Below are 23,454 nucleotides of genomic sequence, written 5' to 3'. Positions count from 1 at the left end.
AAATTTATTCTATACTGCGTAAAAAGTTGGTGACACAGAAGCAAAACAGAAAGTCATCTAAATGACATCACTTTAATTACCAAGAAAAAGCTTTTGTTGGTCATAAAGTCCCCCAAATGAAATAGATCTGCTAGTTAAATTATCTACAACAGCATTCTTGCTACTGATAAGCATGTTGTTTAGCTGACTTGTCTATATAAACTGATGGTGAAGACAAATCCCTGAGAATTTTGTTTCTGTGGGCTAAGTAAAGCTTGATTTCCTATGTGTTTATGTTCCTCCTCTGTTAAACACCTCACCACTATTAAAGCAATAATACCCTCTTCTCCAGTGGACCTTTGGGATTCTCCCAGTGTGTGAGAGAACAAATGCTGCAGCTTGGAGCAGCAGCAGTGATCCCTTGCAAATTGTTGGAAATAAAGTTTTTTAAATGGTTGAGGGGTACCACTGGGTATTTTCTTCAGTGGCACACTATCTGAAGTTCTCGACCTTTGCTAAGTAGTTACTGATGTTGACAGCACATGCTGATGCAAAAATACCTCAGCTGAACCACACCAGCCTAAAATTACCTTGCAGAGAAATTGTGTGGCTGAGTTACATGTCACGGTTACATGACTTCTAAGTTAGTGGCAAAAACACGCTGTGTGAATAACTGCACATTTATTTATGCATTACTTAAAATATTCACAGCTCTCTGAATAGCACAAGCTCCCTGAAAACATCTACTTATCTGGGTGGCAAGTTATCACACCGTGTGTATCTATAAGGGGCTGCAACGGCCTCAGAAAGTTAGGGGTAGACTCCCTTAAATTACGGCAAACCCCATGTATCTGGGTTGACCGCATACCACGCTGGAGTCATGGTACTCGTGCTCTACGACCTCGTTCCGCACTCTGCCACCTTCACCACCACGGGCTTTGCCTGTCTTCCTTCCTCTTCGTTCCCGCACAGCCCTATGCGTGGCCGGGGAGGCTCTGTTTCAGCGGCTGAAAGCCGGAGCCGCTCCGAGCAGCGCGCAGGGGCCGTGCCGTGCCGGGAGGGCAGAGGAAGAAGGGGAGGCGAGGGCCTCCCCCCGGCGCGGGGTGGGCGCTGCCGCGGGCCGCCAATGGAGCGGGAGCGGGAGCGCCGCGCCCACTGGAGGTGCCGCCGCGGGGCGCGGGGGCGCCGCGGGCAGGTGCGGGGCCCGTGTCGGGGGCTGCGGGTTCCCAGCTCCGCACCGTGCCCAGCTCCGCACCGTGCCCTGCTCGGGAGCGGGGCGGCGCGGGGGCGCACGGCGAAGAAGAGGAGCGGGCAAGAGAAGGATGCCTCCCCTGCAGTAAAGCCAGCGCCGGGAGCGGGGGCGGGGTGGGTCGTGCCAACACCGCCCCCCCGATGGTCTCTGCCGCTAATGCCGTTTTTCTGCCGCTGCGCAAGGAGTCCCTGCGAATGTAATTCACCTGCCACTGCCTTCAGCAGGAAAGAAGCTAATCCCATTTGGCGATTTAGCGGGCCCGCCGCCAGCAGGTGAGGCGGCGGTGGCGGTGGGTTCCCGGTCTGAGCCGTGCCCGGCCGGCCCCGGAACTGCCCACGATGCCCGGTAAGTACCTCCGGCCGGGGACCCGGGGTTCCGCAGCCCCCCTTGAGCTCAGCAGCCTCTCGGGGCAGGCAGGGCCGGTCGGCAGCGCAGGCTGGTGCCCCCCGGGGCTTTCGCCCTTCTCACACCCCCATGTGGGCGAGGGTCTCTGCGGTTTCCTTATCAGCAGAGTACTGTGCAACTTCAGATTGGGATTTCAGCTGTCTGGATGGTGGACTGAAATAGTTGAACTGGTTTCTGTGTTCTGCTTGTATGTACAGGTTGGCCTGCTCGGGTCTCTGTGTGCTTTCCTGGTGGATCCGCAGGGTGACAGCCTGGGGTTGGCTCCCTCAGTCTAAAGCAGATTCAGAGAAACCTTTTTCATGTCCTCTTCTTACAAAACAGCAGTATTATTCTTATTTGTTTATCCTTAAAGCCGTGAGGTACTGATCTTAGGGATAACTAGATGTGGTGGGTAAAGGTGCAGTTTTGTTTCTTGAACATGCTCTCAAAACCGAGGGAAAGGTTGAGTAGCAGCTCTCCCAAAGCTGGGTTTATTGAACGATTTGGAGGATGTCAGGCATTCAGCCTGATGAATCCCAAGCTTGAATTCCTGTATGTGGCACCTCAGCACCACTGGAAAGATGCAGAAAGGGAGTCTGCAAATTAAAGGATTAGAGGTTTGTGGGTTTGTTTGGTTTGTTGTTTTGGGTTTTGTTTTTGTTTAAAGGAAAGTGTGGAAAGACTGGAAGCATCTAGCTTGATACATATTAGTTCCTCTGTTCTATCTCTGGATTGCTTAAGCAATTATAATGATATACTAATATTAATACTATATATTATTATTATAACTTTTTCAAACTGGTATATAACTGTTTTGGGACTAGTTTTGGGTGCTATGCCTTATGCTTATTTACATATTATAATGTTGCATTTGAGTTTTTATGAGGGTCGTTTACTATGTTGAATAACAAAATTGCAGGGTCTTGAAGCAGAATGTAACTGTTCTTAACTGAAAAGTACATAGTAAAAGCTACAAAATATTGGAATCAAGTCCTCTTCCAACACGATAGTCATAATCCTGTCTACTAAAATTCAGTATTGTTTTAATAAAAGATACGAGCGGATCTTCTGGGGAGGACCCCAGAGCGTGCTGTGAGCTGGGGCTGTGTTACATCATTGTTGCTTGGGATTTCAGAAAGATACTTTGGGCCCAGTGGGCACAGGTCCAGACTGTAGCCTGCTCGTCCTGAAGGTTGTTTCTGAAGTAGTAGGGGGGAGGTGACAAAAGAGCAACAGATGGTGCTGGGGAGGAATTTAAGAAAGCAGTTGTACAGTGTTGGTTAGTATGAATGGCAGCACACACTGAGGGCCTAACCAGCCCCTTGGAGGCTTCTGGCTATTGACTTATCTGCTCTTATTTTTATGCATGAGATGGTAATGTGTTATTTAGAATATGCTTGTAGAAAAACTATAACATAGGAGTGTCTGGTCTTCTGTTGCAATTTTGGACTGGGTAGCTTGGTAAATCTGAGTTGTTACTCTAGGAGCAACAGTCAAAAAACGTTTATCCTTTCTCTTTCTATCAGGAGAAATATGAAAATACATTTAAAAAGTCCTGTCTGGTGGATTATGGAAAAAACTTCCCTACCATATTTAAACTTGTCTCAAAGCTGGCAGGTGCATCTGGTTCACCCAGTGGTTGTTATTGTCAGTCAGTCCTGATTCTCAGAATAGGTACCTGGTGTTGGTTCATTTCCCTTTCTCTTTTTCTTTGAACATCAAAGTGAGCACCACCCTGTCTGCTTGCTCTGTTCATATTCTAAGTAAGGTTTTTAGATGCCCTAGAGTTGGTTTTCATGCCTGTTGAATAATTTTACCTTTGGCAGTGTCTGAGGAACTACTGCTACGAGTGAGTAGAATAAGAAGTTGGTGATCTTGGTTAAAAAAGATTTAACAAGTTCAGCATAAGATCACTCTGACTGTAGTGATTCACATACTTTCGCTGTCTTTCCTGTGTGGCTATCTGTGTAGCTTCAGAGCAGATTCTAAAAACTTACTTCTTTGAAAATCCTTGTTTTGTTCTAAGAAGCTATTGTTAGGTAATAAAACTGAGAAACCACTACTGATAATAATGATTTCTTAATTTGCATCATCATATGCTGTGTAGTAATCCATACAAGAGAAATGAGTAGATTTATAAATTCATATGATAGGGTTTTAATGGGATTCTAATCATACACTTACTTTTCTCATAATTCACTGATAATGGTATTAGCAATAAATATCCACAACTTGAAAACAATTTGCTTAAAAACTTGATATTCTTCACACTAGGTGTTGTCCATAAAAAATCCTACTGTCATTCAGCCCAAAGAATTGAAAGTTATGCATAGTGGTGTTCTCAACAATTTTTAAAAAAATCCAGTTGCAATGAGTTCTAAATACTTACACCTTTTGTATTTCAAACTTAAAAGATTAAATCTTCTTTTGCAGCCTAAAGCCAGTGAGTGAAAACCTGTATACATTAGATTTATTGCAGCATTGTCCCAGTTTCAGTTAAATGGGGATTTTCAGGTAAACAGTTTACTTTCACAAGTTTATATGAAAACCTGATCCTTAGTTTTCAGTAATAAAAACAAAATGTTTACTTATGGGGACAGTGTTCCAAGGAAATTTATAAATATGGCAAGTCAAGTAACACTTTTTCCTTGAAAGCAAGGATTAGGTGAAAGAAAAAGTAATGATAAAACATTTTGATTTTAACCTCCCTACAGATCCTTAATGGATTAGCAATGCACCTGTAGGATTTTAAAATAGCTAGAACATGCTTCTCTCTTTGCCCCAGAAATATTTTAATGTTAAATTGTTTCATTCAATTCAGTTTGATTATATGTTTAATTAATGATTCACTCTGTTAAGAAGGCCATAACATGTATCCCACATCTGATTCTCAAAACAGACAGTTGGTTTCTTTGTGAGGTATCCAAAAGAGTTTCTTAGAAGCAGTATTTGTCTGGCTGTTTGCCTCCTCGTGTTGTGACCACAGCTTTTGCCCCAGAGGTACAGGGCACGAAAGCATGTCTAGAATGTGGTAATTTGCCATACCAGCTTGCTGAACTATTTGATGACTAGCTTGTGTGGTTTTATATGTACTACTTAGGCAGAGATTCAGTTTCTGTAGCTAAAAGTATTTGCAAAAGCAATGCAAAGATCATGTGTTCAGCTTCGTGGTTGTTATTTAAAACAGTATTTTAAGATTTGAACTCCCACTCATTTCACAGTTTGCTTTTTGTATTAACCTACCTCCCACATTCCTCTCAGTAGCTGTTTTATTACCTTTCTTTGGCTGAAGAAGCTTGTTGCCTAACACAAAAGTGCCTTTCTTTGTTGACTTTTTGTGTCTTGTCAGAGTAATTTTATTGCTTAAGTAACCTTCAGTGTCTTTTTGGTTTATATTGGTTTTTATGGATGTTTGTATTTATTCCTGTAACCTTTCGGAAAATTGCAGTAGGAGTAGTTTACTTGCACAACTGTCCTTTTAAGGCAACTCCTTATTCATTGTTTTTCTGGAACACCCATAACTTGTTTGAGCTGTTACAATAACAGGAGTTTTGAAAGCTCATTTTTTCATTTTCTTCTTCTGGAAATTGTAATTAGAAATATTATTGGAGTTTGCTTAGCTATGAGTCCTCCAAACTACTTTGAGTTTGGGTGGATGATTCAGGCTTTTTGGCCAATTTTGACACTACGAGGATTCTCCTAAGGTGTAGAGATGTGTTGCAATGTCAGCAAACATAATTTGCATCATTTGAATTCAGGTCTGTCTGGAGATGAGTAAGAGGTAGGGATGAAAAGGGGAGCAAAGACAGCACACCAGTGAGTCCGTGCTTTGCTCTGCATTTGGAGGACATGAAAAATGAAAATACTTAGTGTCTGAGAACTTGTCACAAGCACCAACCATACTTTATTGCATACCTTGATGTTAGGTTAGAGGTTTGAGCTCATTAATTTTGGCAACCTCTGGCTGAGGCAGCCATGAGGTCATTTTTTGTGTTCTCTGCAACTAGTTCTCTGAGATTCTTTCCTAGTGTCTCTCACAGACCCTGGAAACTGTATGACAGGGTTTTTATGTTGTTATTGTTTGGTTGTTTTGATTTATTTAATGTAACTGCTTGTCCCTTAGGATGACGGTGGTTTTAAACAAAGTTCAAGTGCAAGTATTTCAACGCAAGTGTTTGTGAAACTCCATAGAGCTCAGTGGAATTCCCGTCATCTGTGTGACCTGCTTGTCTCGTTCTGGTTAATTTTGCAGCCTAGAATGCTGAGGTCATCCTTCTGCTCCAAGGAAGCTGTTCACCTAGCCGAGTCATTGTTCTGGCTCATCCCAGGAGAACTCTGGTAGTGGTGGTTCTGTCAGAGGGTAGAGCTGAAGAAGCAGCCCCTAACGATACTGCCACAGGGCTGGTATCTCTGCAGAATACATTATGTCTCCTGTTGTGCAGAAGTGCCTCTTCTTTTTTAATTGTAACTTTTTCCCGTGTGTTTCTTCACAATGAGGAACACTCCTAATTTTCTTGGTGTTCCTTGAGGTAAGGCTCCTCAGCTTCTAGGAGGTGTACCAATCTTGGTAGCAATTTCTCTGCAGTTGTTCACCCAGCACCAGTTACTCCAGTACAAAGAGGACAGAGCAAAGAATAATATCTGTTGGTTTGTACTCAGTGATGTTATGGAAAGAAGAGTATTTCTGGCTAGCACTCAACATCTTGTTCTTTTCCTTAGCTTTTGGCACTGCATAAACAGGAACATTTTCTTTATTGGTTGTATTATATTACGTTAGATAAATCTCAAACCTAAATATGTACAATTTTGGCTTTTCTTGTTTGACATTATGTTTAGGCAATAAGACGTAGAGAATTATTTTTCTAAGACTAGTCCAAAAACTTCATACCTGTCATTATGTAAATCAGGCAGTCAAAAATAACACAATTCAGAAACACATACTGCAGTCACGTTCACTGGATCTTCTATTCGATTGTGTCTTCTGGGGGAGTTTGGGAGAGAAAAGAGTTTATCACAGAAACTGCAGGTTGTTATAAGCCACAGCCTGTTGTTTAGCTGGAGGAGGAGGGACTCTGCCAAAAGAGCTTATGTTAGAGCTGTAAAGTGAACCTTCTGAATGTTTGCTTGCAGTAACAGATCAAGCCTTTGTGACCCTTGCTACTGATGACGTGTACTGTCAAGGCGCTCTGGTTCTCGGACAGTCACTGAGGAACCATAAGACATCTAGAAAATTGGCAGTTCTAATTACACCAGAGGTTTCCAGTGGGATGAGGTAAGTATTCATGTATTTTTGGAGACCTGATATTATGGAAGAACAAACAACAGCATGAAAGATTTTAGGAGGCTTCCCCTTTGGCTAGTGATTTCTGAGAGGAGTCCCAAATAACATCCATGATAAGATTTTAAACATAATAAGAATTCACTTACAGGAGTAGAGCTTGTTGGCTGGAAGTTTTCTTAAGCTCATAATTGAGAATATAAGCTGAAAATTTTGAAACTAAGGTTTGAGTGTAATGCTTTTGAGCTGAAATAAAGGCACTATTGCTGGTTTGTTTGGTTTGTTGTTTTGTTGTTTGTTTGTTTGTTTTTCTCCAAAGTGTTTCTCTTTTAGAAAGAGCAAGATATATAACCACCTGTAACATCAGAACTCTCCAAAAACTAAAGGGCTAGGTTTCTGATGAGTAATCTTAAAATATTGGTGCACAGCTATCATGATGAGAAATTAATTTCTTCTTGCTTCGTTTTGTTCAATGTGGGTTATGTTTCTACAGGCACTACAGAATTACCTTTACACCAATCTGATTAGGTCTGTTGAATCAAGCCCTGTTACTTTGAGGACTGTATCACCTGTTAAAAGGAACATGCCATGCCATGCTACTTAAACTCTTAGTTCTGTTATGGCTTAGGCAGTGTGCAAGCTCCTGATTTTTGTATGCAATGTGAAATGTATTTGCAAGGCATCTGACTCAAGGAACATGTTTTCACATTTTTCTATGACTAAATGCACAAAAATCTGTTTCTACAGACTTTTTAGAGTATGGATTTTGTTATGTCAGAACACTGTCACCTTCCCAAGGGAATACTGTATCCATTTGACACATGAGTCAATTCTAAATCCACAGGGTTTTTTCATCCCCATTCAGTGGGAAGAAAAACCTTTATAATATATATTTTTAATCAAAGATAGCATTTTTTAAAAAGTACATCACTGAACTATCCTTCTAAAAATCTGTACCCACTCTTAGATCTTTCCCAGTTAACTCCTGTCCCTTGCAGATCAGGCAGGCAAAAGCTAATGTCCCTGAAATCTAGATTTCAAACAGCACAGGCTTTTCTCTTTCTGTGTATGTGTGATATCCAGGACTTTGCAATTAATAGTGTAATGCAAAAAATAACCTGTGCTTGAAAGACTTTTTTTCTTGTTGGAAAATTACCTACTTCAGTGTTGCCTGTAAAATTCCCATGAAAGACATGCACAGAAAAAGAAGTGTCTTCCTAAAAGTCTCATTTTAGATAATTTGTAGTAATGAGCAACTCTATGTTGCCAGTTTGAAAAGGTGCAGTTTTTAAGCTGTGTTTACTTGGGCATAATGTGCTGGCAGTGCTGTTCAGTGTAGAGGGAACAAAGTATGGTGCTGTTCTTTAGAATCAATTGTGCAGAATGAAAGTTGGTGTTTATACAAGAGATCAAGCGACTTAAATAAGGATTGTTTTCTCCTTCATACAGCAGCTGTTGCTTTTGAGATGTGCTGGCCCCCAGAGTGGAAGAGGCAATGGTTTGTGGTCTGATTCTTCAGCAGACTGTTTGCAAGGACTTTGCACTTCTGACTTCTTATTCTAACCAATCAATCTAGCCTTGGTTATTGCCATAATTAATACGGTGCTATGTGTCACTGTTTTCACGCCTGAAGTGAACTCTGAAGTTGTCTAAGTGCCCTTCTTTCTCTTCACTGCTCACTCTGGTAGGTCAGTCCTCCGCAGTGTATTTGATGAAGTAATCCAGGTGGATGTGCTTGACAGTGCTGACTCAGTCCATTTGGCTCTGATGCAGAGGCCAGAACTGGGTGTAACCTTCACTAAGCTTCATTGTTGGACTCTTACTCAGTACAGCAAGTGTGTGTTCATGGATGCAGACACTTTGGTGAGTAGAGTGGGAGCTGCAGAAACATTTGTGTCTGTCTCCTGAGTGTGGGATACTTCCTTGTCAGGCAGCCTATTGGTCCGTGAAGTGACCAGATTTGCTGCTCACAGTTTTGCTGGCTGCATAAAAATAAATTCATTCTTAAGGAAAGTAGAATCAGGACTGTCCTCAAAAGAGATCACAAACTCACTCAATGCACAGAGGCTTCTTATAGATGTTTAAAGGGATCTCTCTCATATACTTTTGTTCCTAATTATTCTGGTCAGGAAGGCAGGCTAGTTTTAAAATGGGAAAAAAAAACCCCAGAAACAATAATTACTTTTTTTAATGCAGTTTTTAGAAGTATAGAGACAAAAAATGGCCATAAGTTTGACACGGGCAATCATGCCAGCCTTCCCTTGCATTTTCACAGCTCACTTTGAAAGACTGGGCTGCATCTGAATTAGAAACCAAATTAAGTTATTCTTCTTGAGGAGAGAGGCTTATGATTTCCTGATTTACACTGAAGGAGGAAGGCAAATTTTTGTCTTTGTTTTAAATTCAATTAAGTAATCTTTCTCCTAAAAAAATTTTCTTCTGGTTTTCACAGTTGTAGGTGGGGTCTTGACTTTCAGCGACTGCACAGATGTCTTTCCACCAACTTTAAATGTGATCTGGGCCATAATCTGATTGACTTTCTCACTTCCGTGTGAAGCTTAAAAAACAAATAACTTAACTTACATTAGAAAACTGGTAGCGAGATACAGTTTTTCTACTACCCCTTTAGTCAGTCAGTTCCTAGCCCAAGTTATTTAGACTGCCCAGTTTTCATTCAGGTCTGTTGCAATTACTGAAAATAATGAATTATGAAAGGTGAGCTAAGAAAGAAGGAAACTGTATTTTCAGGGTATGTTATAATATTTAAAAGGACTTTCTAGATGGTCTCCAAAGTTCATGAAATAATATCACAGGCTCTGCACTTTCATCAGAGAAATCATGAAGAACCACAAACAATGTTGCCTTATTAAATCAAAAAAAGGGGTTCTGACCCCTAGCATATTTACACTTCCAATGCTTTTATGCCCTGCATGCCGTATACTAGACCAAACTAGCAATTTACTGCATTGGTACTAATTTAGCAACTCATGTTTTAGGCAAACATTTCCTCTAACATTTTCTCTCTTTTCCGGCTCTCTCTAAGGTACTTTGCAATGTTGATGAATTGTTTGATCGAGAAGAGTTTTCAGCAGCTCCTGATTCTGGCTGGCCTGACTGCTTTAATAGTGGAGTATTTGTGTTCCGTCCCTCTTTGAAAACCTACAACCTACTGCTCCGGTTTGCTGCCGAACACGGCAGCTTTGATGGTAAGGGGCAAAGCATAAGGAATGAAGTGCAAGTCATAGTTTCCATGCTATCAGGCAGAAAAGAGGAAGGCAGGAGTTCTCTGCGCTTTACCTAATTCTGCCCCACAAGAATTAAAGGTGCAGAACTTTGCCTCTCATGCTGTATTTAAGACCCGTTGATTTAATGTGGACTGTGCTTCCCAGAAAAGGGCAATGAAGGGACACTGGGTCTGAATCTTGCTCAGAAAGTTTTAATTTTGCTGTCTGGCTTAGGAGAGAGAAATACAGCTGATCTTCATCTTCTGCTCTGAGGGAGACCAAACCCTACTCCTTTCTTCATATATTACAATAGAACTTCATTTGCACTGAACTTGCATCGGAGTGAATCAGGTATTATTCACTTGTACCTGCTCACATGGCCATATTTTCAAGCCCAAGTTGCTGTCCCATGAACACATCAGTCTCATTCCCATCCTTGGATGTGAAATTCTGATATAAATTTGAGTGTGCACACAACACATAATACCAGTAATACTGTTTTATGTGTTCTTTAGGAGGTGATCAAGGACTGTTGAATAGCTTCTTCAGCAACTGGGCAACAGCAGATATTGGCAAACACTTACCTTTCCTCTACAACTTAAGCAGCAATGCTGTATACACCTATGTTCCTGCTTTCAATCAGTAAGTAGTAACACTTCTGACTGACTGTAAACCTCTGTAGTTTGTTAAAAAACATCCTTCTGTAAGAGAGATTAATAGTGGCATATCCTGTTCATGATAAATTACAGTAGTAACAAATGATCTTATGTAAAAGCCGTGCAATAGAAACCTAAATGCAATATGAATGTCTTGCATCTGGACACTGTCTCATGTTCTTTCAGAAAAGCTTCTTTCATGTTTGAAAAGGTGTAATTACTTTAGCATTAGGTTGTGACAGCTTTACTTTTAAACTTGTTCCTTTCATTTCTGTGAGAATTTCATTTCTATGAGAAATTTCTATGAGAAACAGTTGGAGTTGTTGTTTAAATTTTTTTGAACCATTTCTTAGGTTCTTCTGTGAAATGAAATTTGTGCTACTAATTATATGACTTCAGACAATGCAGATGAAAAATTTTCAGGTAAAAAGAAAGTGGGATTTAGGGTGTTACGAATTTCTGTTTCAGTTGCACAGTACATTTACTGGAAGGTGAAATTAGGTCAATGTATTTAGTAGTAATTCTTAATATGAAATCAGTAATAACTAATTATGTTGATTTAATATTTGAAGTGGTATTTGTTTGTGAACAGAGCATGCAGGAGGACTGGAAATGGTACTTCGTGAGCCTGTCAGTTTCCTTCATGAGCTTTTCTACTAGAATGAGCAACTGGAAGTGAATGGCAATGCAACATTTTTGTATTTTAAATGAGATGACTTAAACAAATAAGATAGAAAAAAAATTAAATATATACTCATCTTGAATGTGTTACTGTTGCAAAATGTCCAATTACCTCACCTGTGAGAGTAAGCATGTTTCTTTATGAGCTTATATATGCTAAAAAAATATCTCTATTGATCTCTACAGTTTTGGTAGAGATGCCAAAGTTGTTCACTTCTTGGGAGCGACAAAGCCCTGGAACTACAAATACAACCTTCAGACAAAGAGAGTTATGCAGGATGGCACCACCTCTGGATCTTTTCATCAGCTGTCATTTCTTGCCCTCTGGTGGAATATATACAGTGCCAGCATACTGCCTTTGTTAGAAAAACTTCAAAAGGTGGAAGAATCAGAATCTGAGGAATGTAAGGTAACTGATAAGGAGTTGGTTGGAATATGTTGAAATAAAAACCCAAAAATTCTGAAAATTTTATGTTTGTTAGAGGAAGAAATTACATATGTGGTGGGCTGACCCTGGCTGGACCCCAGGTGCCCACCAAAGCCACTCTATCACTACCCTCCTCAGCTGGACAGGGGGAGAAAATATAACAAAAGACTCATGGGTCCCTATAAAGACAGGGAGAGATCACTCACCACGTACTGTCACAGGTGAAACAGACTCAACTTGGGGAATCTAATCAAATTTATTACCAGTCAAATCAGAATAGGATAATGAGAAATAAACCCAAACTTAGAACAACTTTTCCCCATCCCTTCCTTCTTTCTGGCTCAACTTAACTTCCTATTTTCTCTACCTCCTCCCCGCAATAGCACATGGGGATGGGGAAAGCGGGCATCCTCACACTCTTCCTCTGCTCCAGTGTGGAGTCCCTCCCACAGAAGACCATGGATTTTTCCAACATTAATCCTTGCCATGGGCTGGAGTTTTTCATTAACTGCTCCAGCATGGGCTTCCCTTCCATGGGGTGTAGTCCTTCAGGAACAGACTGCTCCAGCATGGATCCTCCATGGAGTCACAAGTCCTGCGAGCAAACCTGAGTGCAGGCTCTTGTCTCCATGGCTTCACAGGTCCTGCCAGTAGTCTGCTTCAGTGTGGGCTTTCCGTGAAGTTGCAACCTCCTTCAGGCATCCACTGGCTCCAGTATAGGGTCCTCCACAGGCTGCAAGTGAATCTCTGCTTTACCATGGACGTTCATGGGCCGCAGGGGGGCATCTGCCTCACCATGGTCTGCAGGGTTGTCTCTGCTCTGGCACCTGGAGCACCTCCTACCCCTCCTTCTTCACGGACCTTGGTGTCTGCAGGAGTATTGCTCTCACATATTCTCACTCCTCCATCTGCAGTTGTCCAGTGGCACAGCAACTTTTCCTCCTCCTTAAATCTGTTATTCCAGAGGTGCTACCACCGTCACTAATGGGCTTGGCCTTGGCCAGTGGCAGGTCCATCTTGGAGCCAGTGGGCATTGGCTCCTTTGGACATGGGGTGAGCTCCTAGCAGCTTCTCACAGAAGCTACTCCTGTAGCCCCTTGTTACCAAAACCTTGCCGTGTAATCCCAATACATGTGTTCTGTTGATTGGTAGTAGCACTGATTGCTTGTAGAAGCATCCAAAGTAGCAGTTTGGAAAAATCCCTTTTAAAGATTTACTGCAGCCCTCTTCTTAATCTATAAATAGTTCTTATGGGAATGTACGTGCGTAGATTCTGCGAATTAAAGTATGGTACAAATTAGCTGAGGAAGGTGATAATCTGGCTGTGAAACAAACAGACTTTTGTTTTTCATGAAGCTAAGTTGATACAGACAATCAAACTAATCCTTGAATTGTAATAAAATTTTACGTTTTCAGAACTGCATTATAACTTGTTTCACAATGGTCATAACAAATAAATCAGGATTGCAAAACCAGAGTTAATGACGTTTAGGATGTTATACACAGTACTCATATGTCACCAAACATTTATTGATCTCTTTATGCTTTTTTTCTTCTTTGAAGGAAATGCAGCAATCTATGCTTTTCATGAATAGAATAAAAAAAATCTGTTGATAAATAGATGATTTCTTGGGGACCAGCAGCATAAAGTAATGTGTAGAAATACAGTTTTTAATTTTGTATCCAGCCATGACAAATTAGATCACATTTATATATATGTAAATATTTCTTAATGTTTTGTAATGTTAATTTATTATCATCCTTGAACTAATTGCATAGTCCCATAGGATCAGTTGAACAATTACTATCAAAGCATCAGAGGATAATTTGGTTTGTTAACATCATGACAAATTGGAAGGCAGAGCAAGGAACAGGTAGTTTTTGATCTCTTACTTTAACATGTTTTACTTTTAAGACATTGTGCATTAAAGAAATACTTCAAATATGGTAACATGAAGGTGGAAATACCTGTTAGATTTACCTCCTGATTATGCTAGCATGCTCATGAGTGCAAAACTCTAAGCTGCAAGGTGCTCTGAATCTAGGACTGCCCACTTTTTTTTTTTTGCATTAACTTATTCCTTTCATGCTGAAATCCCTCTAAGGAAGTGCAGCTGTTGCAGATAAGATATTACTTTTCTGCAAAATTGTATTTTAATGGTGAGATGTTCTTGGTTTTGTTAGCACACTTTCAATGGAGTTGAAATTACACTGAAGAAGGTCAGTCCTTGTGTGCCCAATTCACAGCAAACGCCTGAGCTTCCGGAGCAGGCAAATGAAATAAATCCCACAGTGTCTTCACCCGAGGAACTCACTTTCGAAGCTGTAAGTATGTTGTATATTACTATTTGCATTAACAAAGTAAAATTATATACTAAAAGGAGATTCTTTCATTATGCTTCTGATCTGGGAGATTATATCTTCAAATTAGCTGTAGCTCTTGAATTTTCTTTCTGGCATCAAAAATAGTCTAAAGAGTATTTTTCTTTTTTTAATCCTAAGTCATGCATGCCTGAGGTGTCTGGAGGTTGAGAGCTTGCATTGTATTTTAGGAAGAGATTACTTATTCAAAATTGCTAGGTACTTAATAAAATGTAATATAAAAAAATCTGTTACCAAAGTAATATTTTGAATATTAACAGTCTTGTGAATTAATATATTTAAAACTAGAACCCTTTCTATCACTCCTCTGTAGAACTCTTTTTTCCCCTCAGGTCTTGACCCACAGAAAACTGTTCCCCAAATTTCTGTGAATTGGGCAACAAGGAGAGTCTTGAAAAGAATCCACTAACAAACAGTGCAGTCTTCCTGTCTTTTGTCTTTTCTTGTACTTTTCTTGTATTTGTGTATTTCTTTTGCAGCGGGTCCCCTTGTTGTATGCAGGAATTAAGTTGGACATAATAGCAGAATGTTTCTGCAGGTGTAAGTCATTAGGCCTTGTATGATAAACTGTGCTACGCAAGGTACAATTGGGAGAAAAGAAAATTAGTGTTCTAATGCCATCTGCTATTGTAACTTGTGGACTACTCTCTAGTAAGATGAAGACAATTTTTAATATGTTCAGTGCTTCATCTCTTTAGACTGTAGTTACTCCATAAAGTAAAACTGTGGTCTCGCTTTCCCTTTCCAGGGGCTTAAGGAAAATTTTGAGCCTTCTAGCTCTGTAATTTTAAAACAACTTATTTGCAAAGAATGTATTTTCTTCTGTGCCTCATGCGTCTGACTCTATTGGGAAAGCTCAAACCAAATAGGAACACGTTATCAAGGTGTTTGTTTGGGGTAAAAAAAATAAAAACGTTCACTTAAAGTAGTTTCATTAAAATTTAAATTTCTATTATTATTTAAATTACTAGGATTGTTTATCAGAAGACCATATTAGTTAGAAAGAAATAGCCTGATTCTCTTCTTATTTAGCAATACCATCACTCCACTTTTTGTTGCTTTGCTTCAGTAGTCTTGTGGGATTGTTTTTGGGGAAAAGACTTCAGAATAGGGTCTGCTTACTCATTTATGTATCGGCATTTGTCAAAGGCAAATATTTGGGACAATATTTTTTGGGCAATCTATTTTGCCTCTGTTTTTGAATACATTGTCCTGTTCCTATTTCATACACATAAAAAGCTTATGCATCATAGAGCAAGCTGTTATTCCAAAATGAAAGTTTTCTTGTTGAGGTTTGACCTCAAGAATGGTAAGCATCTACTGTAAGCTCACTTTCCAGGCTGTATCTGTAGTCACTGAAGAATGACAGCCACTCTGAACCTATCTTAGGATGAGATGAACTGCCCTGTGGAGGTATTTGTCCTAGATTGATTATAGTAGGAATTTCGATTCAATGCCATTTTGATAGCTAAAGCTAGGTGAGATGAATTTTCTCCTTGGTCATAATGTGCTTCCCTGCTTTTCCTCCCATCACTACTTTCCCCTCCCCAAGACTGAAAGTGATTGTATTGTATGGATGAAAAAAATATTCTCCTAATTAAACCTCAGTGGCTGTATTTTAGCAACCTGTACATGAAGTTGAACCAAGCGATTCTAGCATCCATCTCTCTGAGCCTGACAGACCTTCAGAACAACCTGTGTCCCATCCTGCGTTTCAGGAACCCTCAGAACTGGTACACATAGCTTTGTGCATTGTACATCTGTTGGTGATTGCATGCGTGTCTTGGCTGCCAGCATAACTTTTGGGAAATCTCAACTAATTATGATACAATGTGCAAATAAATTCTTTAATCTTTCAGGCTATGTAATTTCTTAACTGCTTCCAATACTGGGTTATGATCCCTTTCTAGGGATCCCTTTCCAGTGTTTGGGGTTTTTTTTCAGTTTAAAAACTTGGAGTTTTTAAATGGGTATTTTTGTGTGCTAACCCCCAAGTAATCAATGCATGGTGTTAATTTTAGTTCTCCAATACTAATACAAGCAAAACTGTTTGGATTTTTTGTTTGTTTGTTTGTTCTGTTTTGTTTGGTTGTTTGTTTTGTTAGAATCCACAGTAGCCTAACTGACTAGGTTTTCCTTTGTGATGTTGCACTGCATTTATGGGCACATGTGGGTGGTGTGAGAACAGGAACAGACTCAGTGTTGATGGGCTTGACAGGGTGTCAAGGACTTGTAAGCTACACAACACAGCCATTTTCCTAATGAGGCCTTTTGTATGATTGTTAAGCACTGTGGTGAAATATTTTAAGACTGAGAAATACACCTGTAGCTCCCCTGCAGCCAGGGGTGTTTGGGACCTGGCTAAAATTCTTCATTTCTAAACACATGATCATTCCGGTCCTCTTGTTAATTGCATCCAGAGCTGTTCATAAGACTTGCTAATGATAAAGAAACTCCTGCTCAAAAATTAAATACAAGTGCATGTTGCATGTTTGCATATATATACAGGGAGCAAGCATGCTCTTCAGAGGATATACTCATGTTTAGAGTTGGTTGCAGGTGGGGATACATATGGAAGGATGCAGTTACCTAAGCATGTAGTGTCCTGCTGGCTGTTTGAAATACCTTACCTTGTCTTGCACAAGTCCTATGCCTTGTCTGCCCAAAACTGACAGATGTAATGGATATTCCAGGGCATTTAGGCAGTTTAAGCCAGTGATTCCTGCCCATTAAGTTCTGTCCTGAAACAGTTGTATATTGAATTTGTGCAGGCTTCACTAGGTCATTCAAATTGATTTCAATTTTGTTCATAACATGAGATTAGTTGTTTGGCTTTGAGCCTCTTCGAGTAGTACTGAAAGCAGGTTTTCAGTGGATGCCTTGATTAGTCCTTGTTATATTTCACCTTTATTACAGATTATAGTTGTTGGGATGTTCCCTTTTTACTGGCCTTCATCAAGCATGGACATAAATTTTTCTTTTATGTGGTTGAATTTATCGCTAATAATGTCTCGCATTGGTGCACCTATGATAATTGTGAGTCCTGGTTCAAGGTCAAGTTTTGGACTGTCATTTAAAATTAACTAGCTATTGGTATAATGAATAGTGTCAATCTTTTGAATTAATTTATGCAAGCCATGTGTCTCACATCTGCTAAATAATACTGATCTCACTGATGTTCAGATAAAGCAAATGACCAAAAATTCTAGAAATGTATGTTCACATGAAAACCTATTGAAAACAAGATTTGCACAGATAAATGGTTACACTTTATTGTAGGAGAAATTCTACTCTAAACAGGCCATATTTGTAAATTTTGTATTGTGTTGTTGCTGCGTATACCAAGGTTTGAGTAAAGATCAGTAAAATAAATCTTTGGTATGTTCAAATATTCTATGAAAAGTAGTAAAAGCATGAGAAAATGATCTCACATTATCAAAACAGGAAGGGATGTTTGAATAGTTTGTTTTATTGTTTTAACTGGGAATGTACAAAGCAGAAGTTTGACATTTAAGGTTCAACATCACAACACTGAAATGAGAACAACCAAATGACTGTTCTCCCACTGTTCTACTTCTTCCCACAGAACGAGGTTGCAGATTCTGTTTCAGAGCTGTCTATTCACCTCAAACCAGCAAAACCAATTCCAGAAGATGAGCGGAGAAAATGGGAGGAGGGGCGCATGGACTATATGGGGAAAGATGCTTTTGAACATATCAAAAAGAAATTGGATGCATTTTTACATTAAGATAGAGTGTATTATAAAGGCCATCGTGATATATGTTTCTTCTATAAATGCAATTCTTGAATACTTGGCTATCTTAACAGTTTACCTGTTGCCAGAGGTTATTATGGATCCTCATAGATTCTTGGACGAGATTAACAGATACAGACTCTTCTTTTTTAACTGATGTGTGCCTCATCTTTATTGTTACTTTTGTCTCATCTTCAGTGTTCTCCAATAGTGCCTTCTAAAGAATAATGAATGGTATGCTCTGAGTATGATCTCTCATGTATTTAGCATTGTTCCCTGTTCCTCCCTACAGCATTCTGCAGAAACAGTCATGAGTGGGAAACATGTGGGAAGTTGAGATTATTTTGGAAGTTCAGTTTATTTTGCAGACTGAAATTATTCCTGAAGTATTTAAAAGAAGCTATAAAGCTATTTAAATAAAAAACTTGTTCCAGAAACCAAATAAATGCTTTCAAGGGTAACCATGATGTAGACTTCAATATGAGAAAAAAGTGAGGAGATGAAATCTGTCCTCATAGGAGTCTGCAACAAAACTTTTAAATTTAAATATGATTAGGGTTAGAGGAACTGCAGACTTCATCTGAGATCACTAGTGGATGTTCTGTGTTTGTCTGTTTACAGGAAGATGTTCAGCTTTATAACTAGTGTAAGGGAAGAGTGGTTTAAAACCCTTAAGACAGACTGCTAATGTATGTTAACCTTTCATATTGTTGCTTTAGGATACTGTTGCTTTATAAAATATTGTTAGCTTTACTTGAGTATTCTCAGTTGTGTAGTCAGAGGAAGAAACACGGATGGTATGGTGTAAACCTTCTGGTGCTTTATATCAATTTGTTTACAGTACTTCAAACTGCAGCTGATACAGGCTTCCTTCTTGCTCAGCATGATAGCCCCATATTACAGGCAATTTGAGTGCAAATGAAAACTCAATTGGCACTTGTTTTAGTAAACAGGCCCTTTGAAGATATTTTAAACAATAGCTGTGTGTGGGAACCAATAAATCTGTGAGGGTTGTTCCAGAAAAAAATCTACTGATGAGACTCCATTTTATTACGGGTACTTAGGAGGGATTGTTTTGTGAATTTGGGTATTTAAATTTGATTCAGTGAGTTTGTCTTAACAAACACAAAAAAGTACTTTCTTTCAAAGTAGAAAACATTGAAAGAAAGGATTTTGACAGTTATGCTAATATGATAACTGATTTGACACAGTTATCTGTAACATCACTCAATATTAGAATATAAATTCTGCAGTGATGATGCAGGACTTGAAAATTTTGGTTTTAATATGTCACCAATTTTGGTAGAGATATACATAATGAAATAACTTGGGAATTCTGTTTAAAAATACTGTTACATTATGCAAGGATGCACAAATTAGGAAATTAATGAAAGAGATAAAAAGTCCTTTAAAAGAAGAAAAATATATCTTTGAGTATCTTAGAATTAATTTCTAATATTCACAATAGTGGATTTGCTTTTACTTTTGTAGGATTTTTCTGATTTTTGCCTAGTTCTCATTTATTCTAAGCACTCTTTAAAAGAGTGAATCTCATTGGTGTGTCTTCTGCATATAAGCTTCTAGCTTAAGTTAGATGTTTTAGGGTCAGCAGAGAAATGGGGAAGAATCATCTCTCTTTGGCTAACCTGGGGACCCTCGATAGCCAGCGCCTTTCTGGGTAGGTGACCTTCACACCTTAGTGCACGTAGGTGCATCCTACCTCTTGGTGCTGTGGCCCAGTGCAGCACTTGTGTGGAGACGGCAGAAGCTGCACTGTCCTCTTACTCGCATGGCATTTGATCTGCTGATTAGCCCTGTTTCTTTGTGATCCTTCTGCACTTCTGAGAAAGTTTTGTTTTATAAGCATTGTTGCTAACATAATTCAAACGGGTTTTGAAGACTATAAAACTAGTCAGCAGTGTGAACTCACGCTTCAGGCAGCTGGACTTTTTACAGTAACAACTAGATTTTACTGGGCACATTAATTAGATTATGGGAGAAAAATTACTGAAGTGAAATCAGTAACTGAAAGTTTTTTTAAATAGGTGTATGTAGTAAAAGGAGTTGTTACTGGACACGTCAAACTGTTAGTATGTAAAATGGTACTGTGTGTCTTATACAATGTTTTGCAAAGAATGTACATTAATGTAATGGAAATAAAAGAAATGGAAAAGACGTATGAAGTCATGTACTTATCAGATGATAGGTTGCTACAGGTTGTTTACAATATGCCAGGGATTATTACTTGTTACTGACTAGTTACTTTAATTTTTTTTTAATTTGATTTAATTGCTTTTGAGACATTTAGCATTACCTGCTGAGCAGAATTAAAAGGTTAGACTTATAATTATTTCTACAGACATATGTAATTATAATGTTTAGGATCTCCTGAATTAGCACAACACCATTTTGTTTATTATATTTCATGGAAAAGTGTAGCTGTTAAAGGCCCTGCCCAAGTTTTTTTGTCCTGTCTTCACATCAAAAAAAAGTTGAACTAATTACACATAGTGTAGTGTTGCAGTGGCTTCTAGCACACAACTGTTGTCACCAATGTGTGAGAAGGGAGAATCTTGTATGTGACTCCAGAATTTGCAAGTCCTGTGCTTCAGGCAGCATTGTGTGCTTTTATGGACATCATTCTGAAATCCTGAGATCACAGGCAGGTCTGAGGGGTGTTATGGGCTGCATGCTGCCACGAATCATAGGGCTGAGGTTTCCTAAGTTGAAACATAACTTGGGAAGAAAAAACTTATCAAGCTTTACCTGGAATTTTTCCACATTAAACTGTGGTATAGCCCCAAGTATTTTTAGGATGAAGAAAGTTAAGCTTTGGCTTTTTGGTGGGTGGCACTATTCTTCTTTAACAAGGCCGGACTATGACCTATTGCTGTGTGGCAGACTGTATTTAAAGAGGACAGCTTGTGTTTAAAACAAAACATGCTGATGCTGCTTCTGTCATGTGCTTGGAGTTATTCATAGCCTGACTTAGAGGGTAATTTTATTTGCCATACAACAATTTTATTGGGTGCTCTTCATGTAAAAACAGGAGATAGTGTAGGTTAGACGTGTGGGTTAATGCACTTTCCTAGCCTACAGAAAAGGAGATTGTTCTTGAAATATCACTTTTCTTAATGCCTGGTGTCTTGCGAGGACTCTTCCAACTGCGTTATTCTTTGTAAATAAGACGTTTCCTTTGTCTCTCTAGTTCATTCAGCTCACAGTGGTTTTTCTGAAGCTGGTATTTGAAAAAGTGCTTAGTTGTTTCATTTTGGTTGTTTTTTCACTTTGATTTTTCTGTCCATGAATGGGAGGCTGGGTTAGTAGCAGGTGGCAATATATGTTTGTGTGCTCCCGTAAACATATAGTTGTTCAGCAGCAACAAGTGTGCAGCATGCCTGCTTATTCCTTAATGGATGTGATTCTGTTGCTTTCCTAATCGAAACTGTTTTGATTCCTATGACTTTGAAAATAACATGAGATGGGCCCGTTTTCTTAAGTCACATCTCATTAATTCACATCTCACATTCCAATTCCCCAACAATTTTCTTGTCATAATATTGGGATTTTATTTCTGTAGTTTGTTTTTTAAAATCAGCCTTTTAAATGAGATTAAATGCATCGTAGTAAGTTCTTAAATGGCCTGCAAAAATACGTGTCAGTTAGTGGTCATTGAAGCAGTCTGCATTGTCAGTATATTGTTTGCAAAATGTTTCAGCTAAAATTCTGTTCATCCTAAGTTGGATGGCTCATAAAGAACAATTTCTTTGGTGCTGTCAGTTAAAGGGGTGACATTCAAGTTTTACTTTACATCCTGGTATAAGCTTTCAACTTGTAATAACATCATACCATAATCATATCAAAGGTAGTTAAAAAAGTACAATGATATATATTTGACTCAAACATCATAAATAATAATTGTTAGAAAACTGAAAATCATATGCTACGAATAAGGGGGAAAAATAGTTGCAAGGTTTTTTTCCTGAATTTTACTTTGACTGTTGTCAGAGCCCTTTCAAATTCAACAAACTTGATGGACAAGAAAAGTAAAATTCCAAGACAGCCAGCCTCTGACTGGTGATTATTTTAGGATTTGCAGGATGGCATGATGTTAGCTGCCTTGGAAAAGTGTCTGTTCCATTTTATGGCACAGTACAGTGTTCTGAACAATGATAAATACATGAAACAGTTTATTTGTTTTATTTAAGAGCAGTAAGATATTCAAAGCCTTCTCATAGTATTAAATACTTGGAACAGAACTGACTGCATGTGATGGGTGGGTACCTGTTTTATCTTTTGTTCAGAGACTATTTTTTTTTTTTTTTCATTTTTAAACCTCCATAAATTCTTTCTGTTTCCAAACCTTTTACTTACAATTTTTAGACAAATGGCAGAGTAGAAGTCAGGGTTGTTTGGATCCTATAATAATGCCTTTTATATCAACATGGGGAGTTGAGATTTTTTTAAAATGTTTTTTTCTTGCTTTCAAAAAATCTTAATAATGCAGTTGTATGGTAATCCAAAAAGAAGCCAGGTTTTGAATAAATTTGATTTTTTTTTAATTTAGTTGATTAGATGTAACATTACACTCACAACATTCTAAAAAAGTCTTCAGTATTTTATTGAGTTCAATACTATATTTATGCCTGCATATGTGTATTTTAACCTACAATCTGTCAATGAGCAAAAGTTTTTTTAATATTTACTCCTTCTTTTTGGTCATTTATGTAAATGCTTCTCAAATATACCCAGAGTCCTCAAGAATTTCAAGCTGGATGAGCTTTGAGCTCAAATTACTTTTCTGAGTTTATTTGTTGAACAATTATTTTGCATCCTTAAATGATGGGATCTTGTGATCCATATGCTGGCATTCCCTGGGGTCCCAGCAGGGAGCAAAGCAATGTGTCTAATATTTAAACATGGTGAAGTTTCTTAGAAGCTTATTGTCTCATTCCTGTGAGACTTGACAATAACTCTGTTGAGTCAGTCTAATGCAACAATTCCAAATGTCATTTAATAACGATCAAACAATTTAAGTGGAAGTCAGCTTCGTACAACGTGATTGTCAAACGTTTACACAGTACAACCACAGCTCTTTCAGTAAAACAAACTTAATATGTTACAGAGTATTACTCCCCTCTCTGTGGTGTGTATATTGAACCATGTGTAGGCACATTCTGGTATGGTTAACACCAGCTTGAAGATGGGTCAGTTGTCTCAGGTTTTCCCAACAGGTCATTTTTATGTAGTCCTTGCTCCTTTCTACAAAGGGAGGAACTATGTGAAAAGAAGGGATAAAGCATATAGATTAGCTTTTATTTTAATATTACTATATTTTGCAAAAGATCATTATAGATGACTTTTCAAGCAAACCTAAGGAACCCACTTATGAGTTTCTTCCTTCCAGTGTTATTCAAGCAGTCTTTTTAACAGCTCT

The 23,454-nt window shown here is 38.8% G+C and overlaps 1 protein-coding gene across 2 annotated transcripts; it reads left to right on the top strand.

Annotated features, from left to right (window-relative positions):
* Positions 1-1,274: 1,274 nt before the first annotated feature.
* Positions 1,275-22,561, top strand: GYG2 (glycogenin 2). Of its 2 annotated transcripts, none has more exons than XM_050332141.1 (9): positions 1,275-1,576; positions 6,746-6,887; positions 8,582-8,756; positions 9,937-10,099; positions 10,633-10,759; positions 11,641-11,863; positions 14,066-14,206; positions 15,886-15,996; positions 17,850-22,561. In XM_050332141.1, the coding sequence occupies exons 1-9, from the start codon at positions 1,570-1,572 to the stop codon at positions 18,009-18,011; spliced, it is 1,251 nt and encodes a 416-aa protein (XP_050188098.1). In that variant the 5' UTR covers positions 1,275-1,569; the 3' UTR covers positions 18,012-22,561. The 2 variants fall into 2 exon arrangements, with proteins under 2 accessions (XP_050188098.1, XP_050188099.1); XM_050332142.1 differs by having other exon boundaries at positions 15,872-15,996; positions 17,850-17,996.
* The last annotated feature ends 893 nt before the right edge of the window (positions 22,562-23,454 follow it).

This window comes from Myiozetetes cayanensis, unplaced genomic scaffold, assembly GCF_022539395.1.
Source record: "Myiozetetes cayanensis isolate MyiCay16 unplaced genomic scaffold, myiCay2020 scf5-8, whole genome shotgun sequence".
Classification (NCBI taxonomy): Eukaryota; Metazoa; Chordata; class Aves; order Passeriformes; family Tyrannidae; genus Myiozetetes; species Myiozetetes cayanensis.
Note: the sequence above shows the minus strand (reverse complement) of the source record. Positions and strands in the feature narration are given on the sequence as shown.

Coding starts and splice junctions, on each gene's coding strand:
- GYG2 (XM_050332141.1), top strand. Junction 10,760..11,640: donor TATGTTCCTGCTTTCAATCA/GTAAGTAGTAAC, acceptor TGATCTCTACAG/TTTTGGTAGAGATGCCAAAG. Junction 15,997..17,849: donor TTCAGGAACCCTCAGAACTG/GTACACATAGCT, acceptor TTCTTCCCACAG/AACGAGGTTGCAGATTCTGT.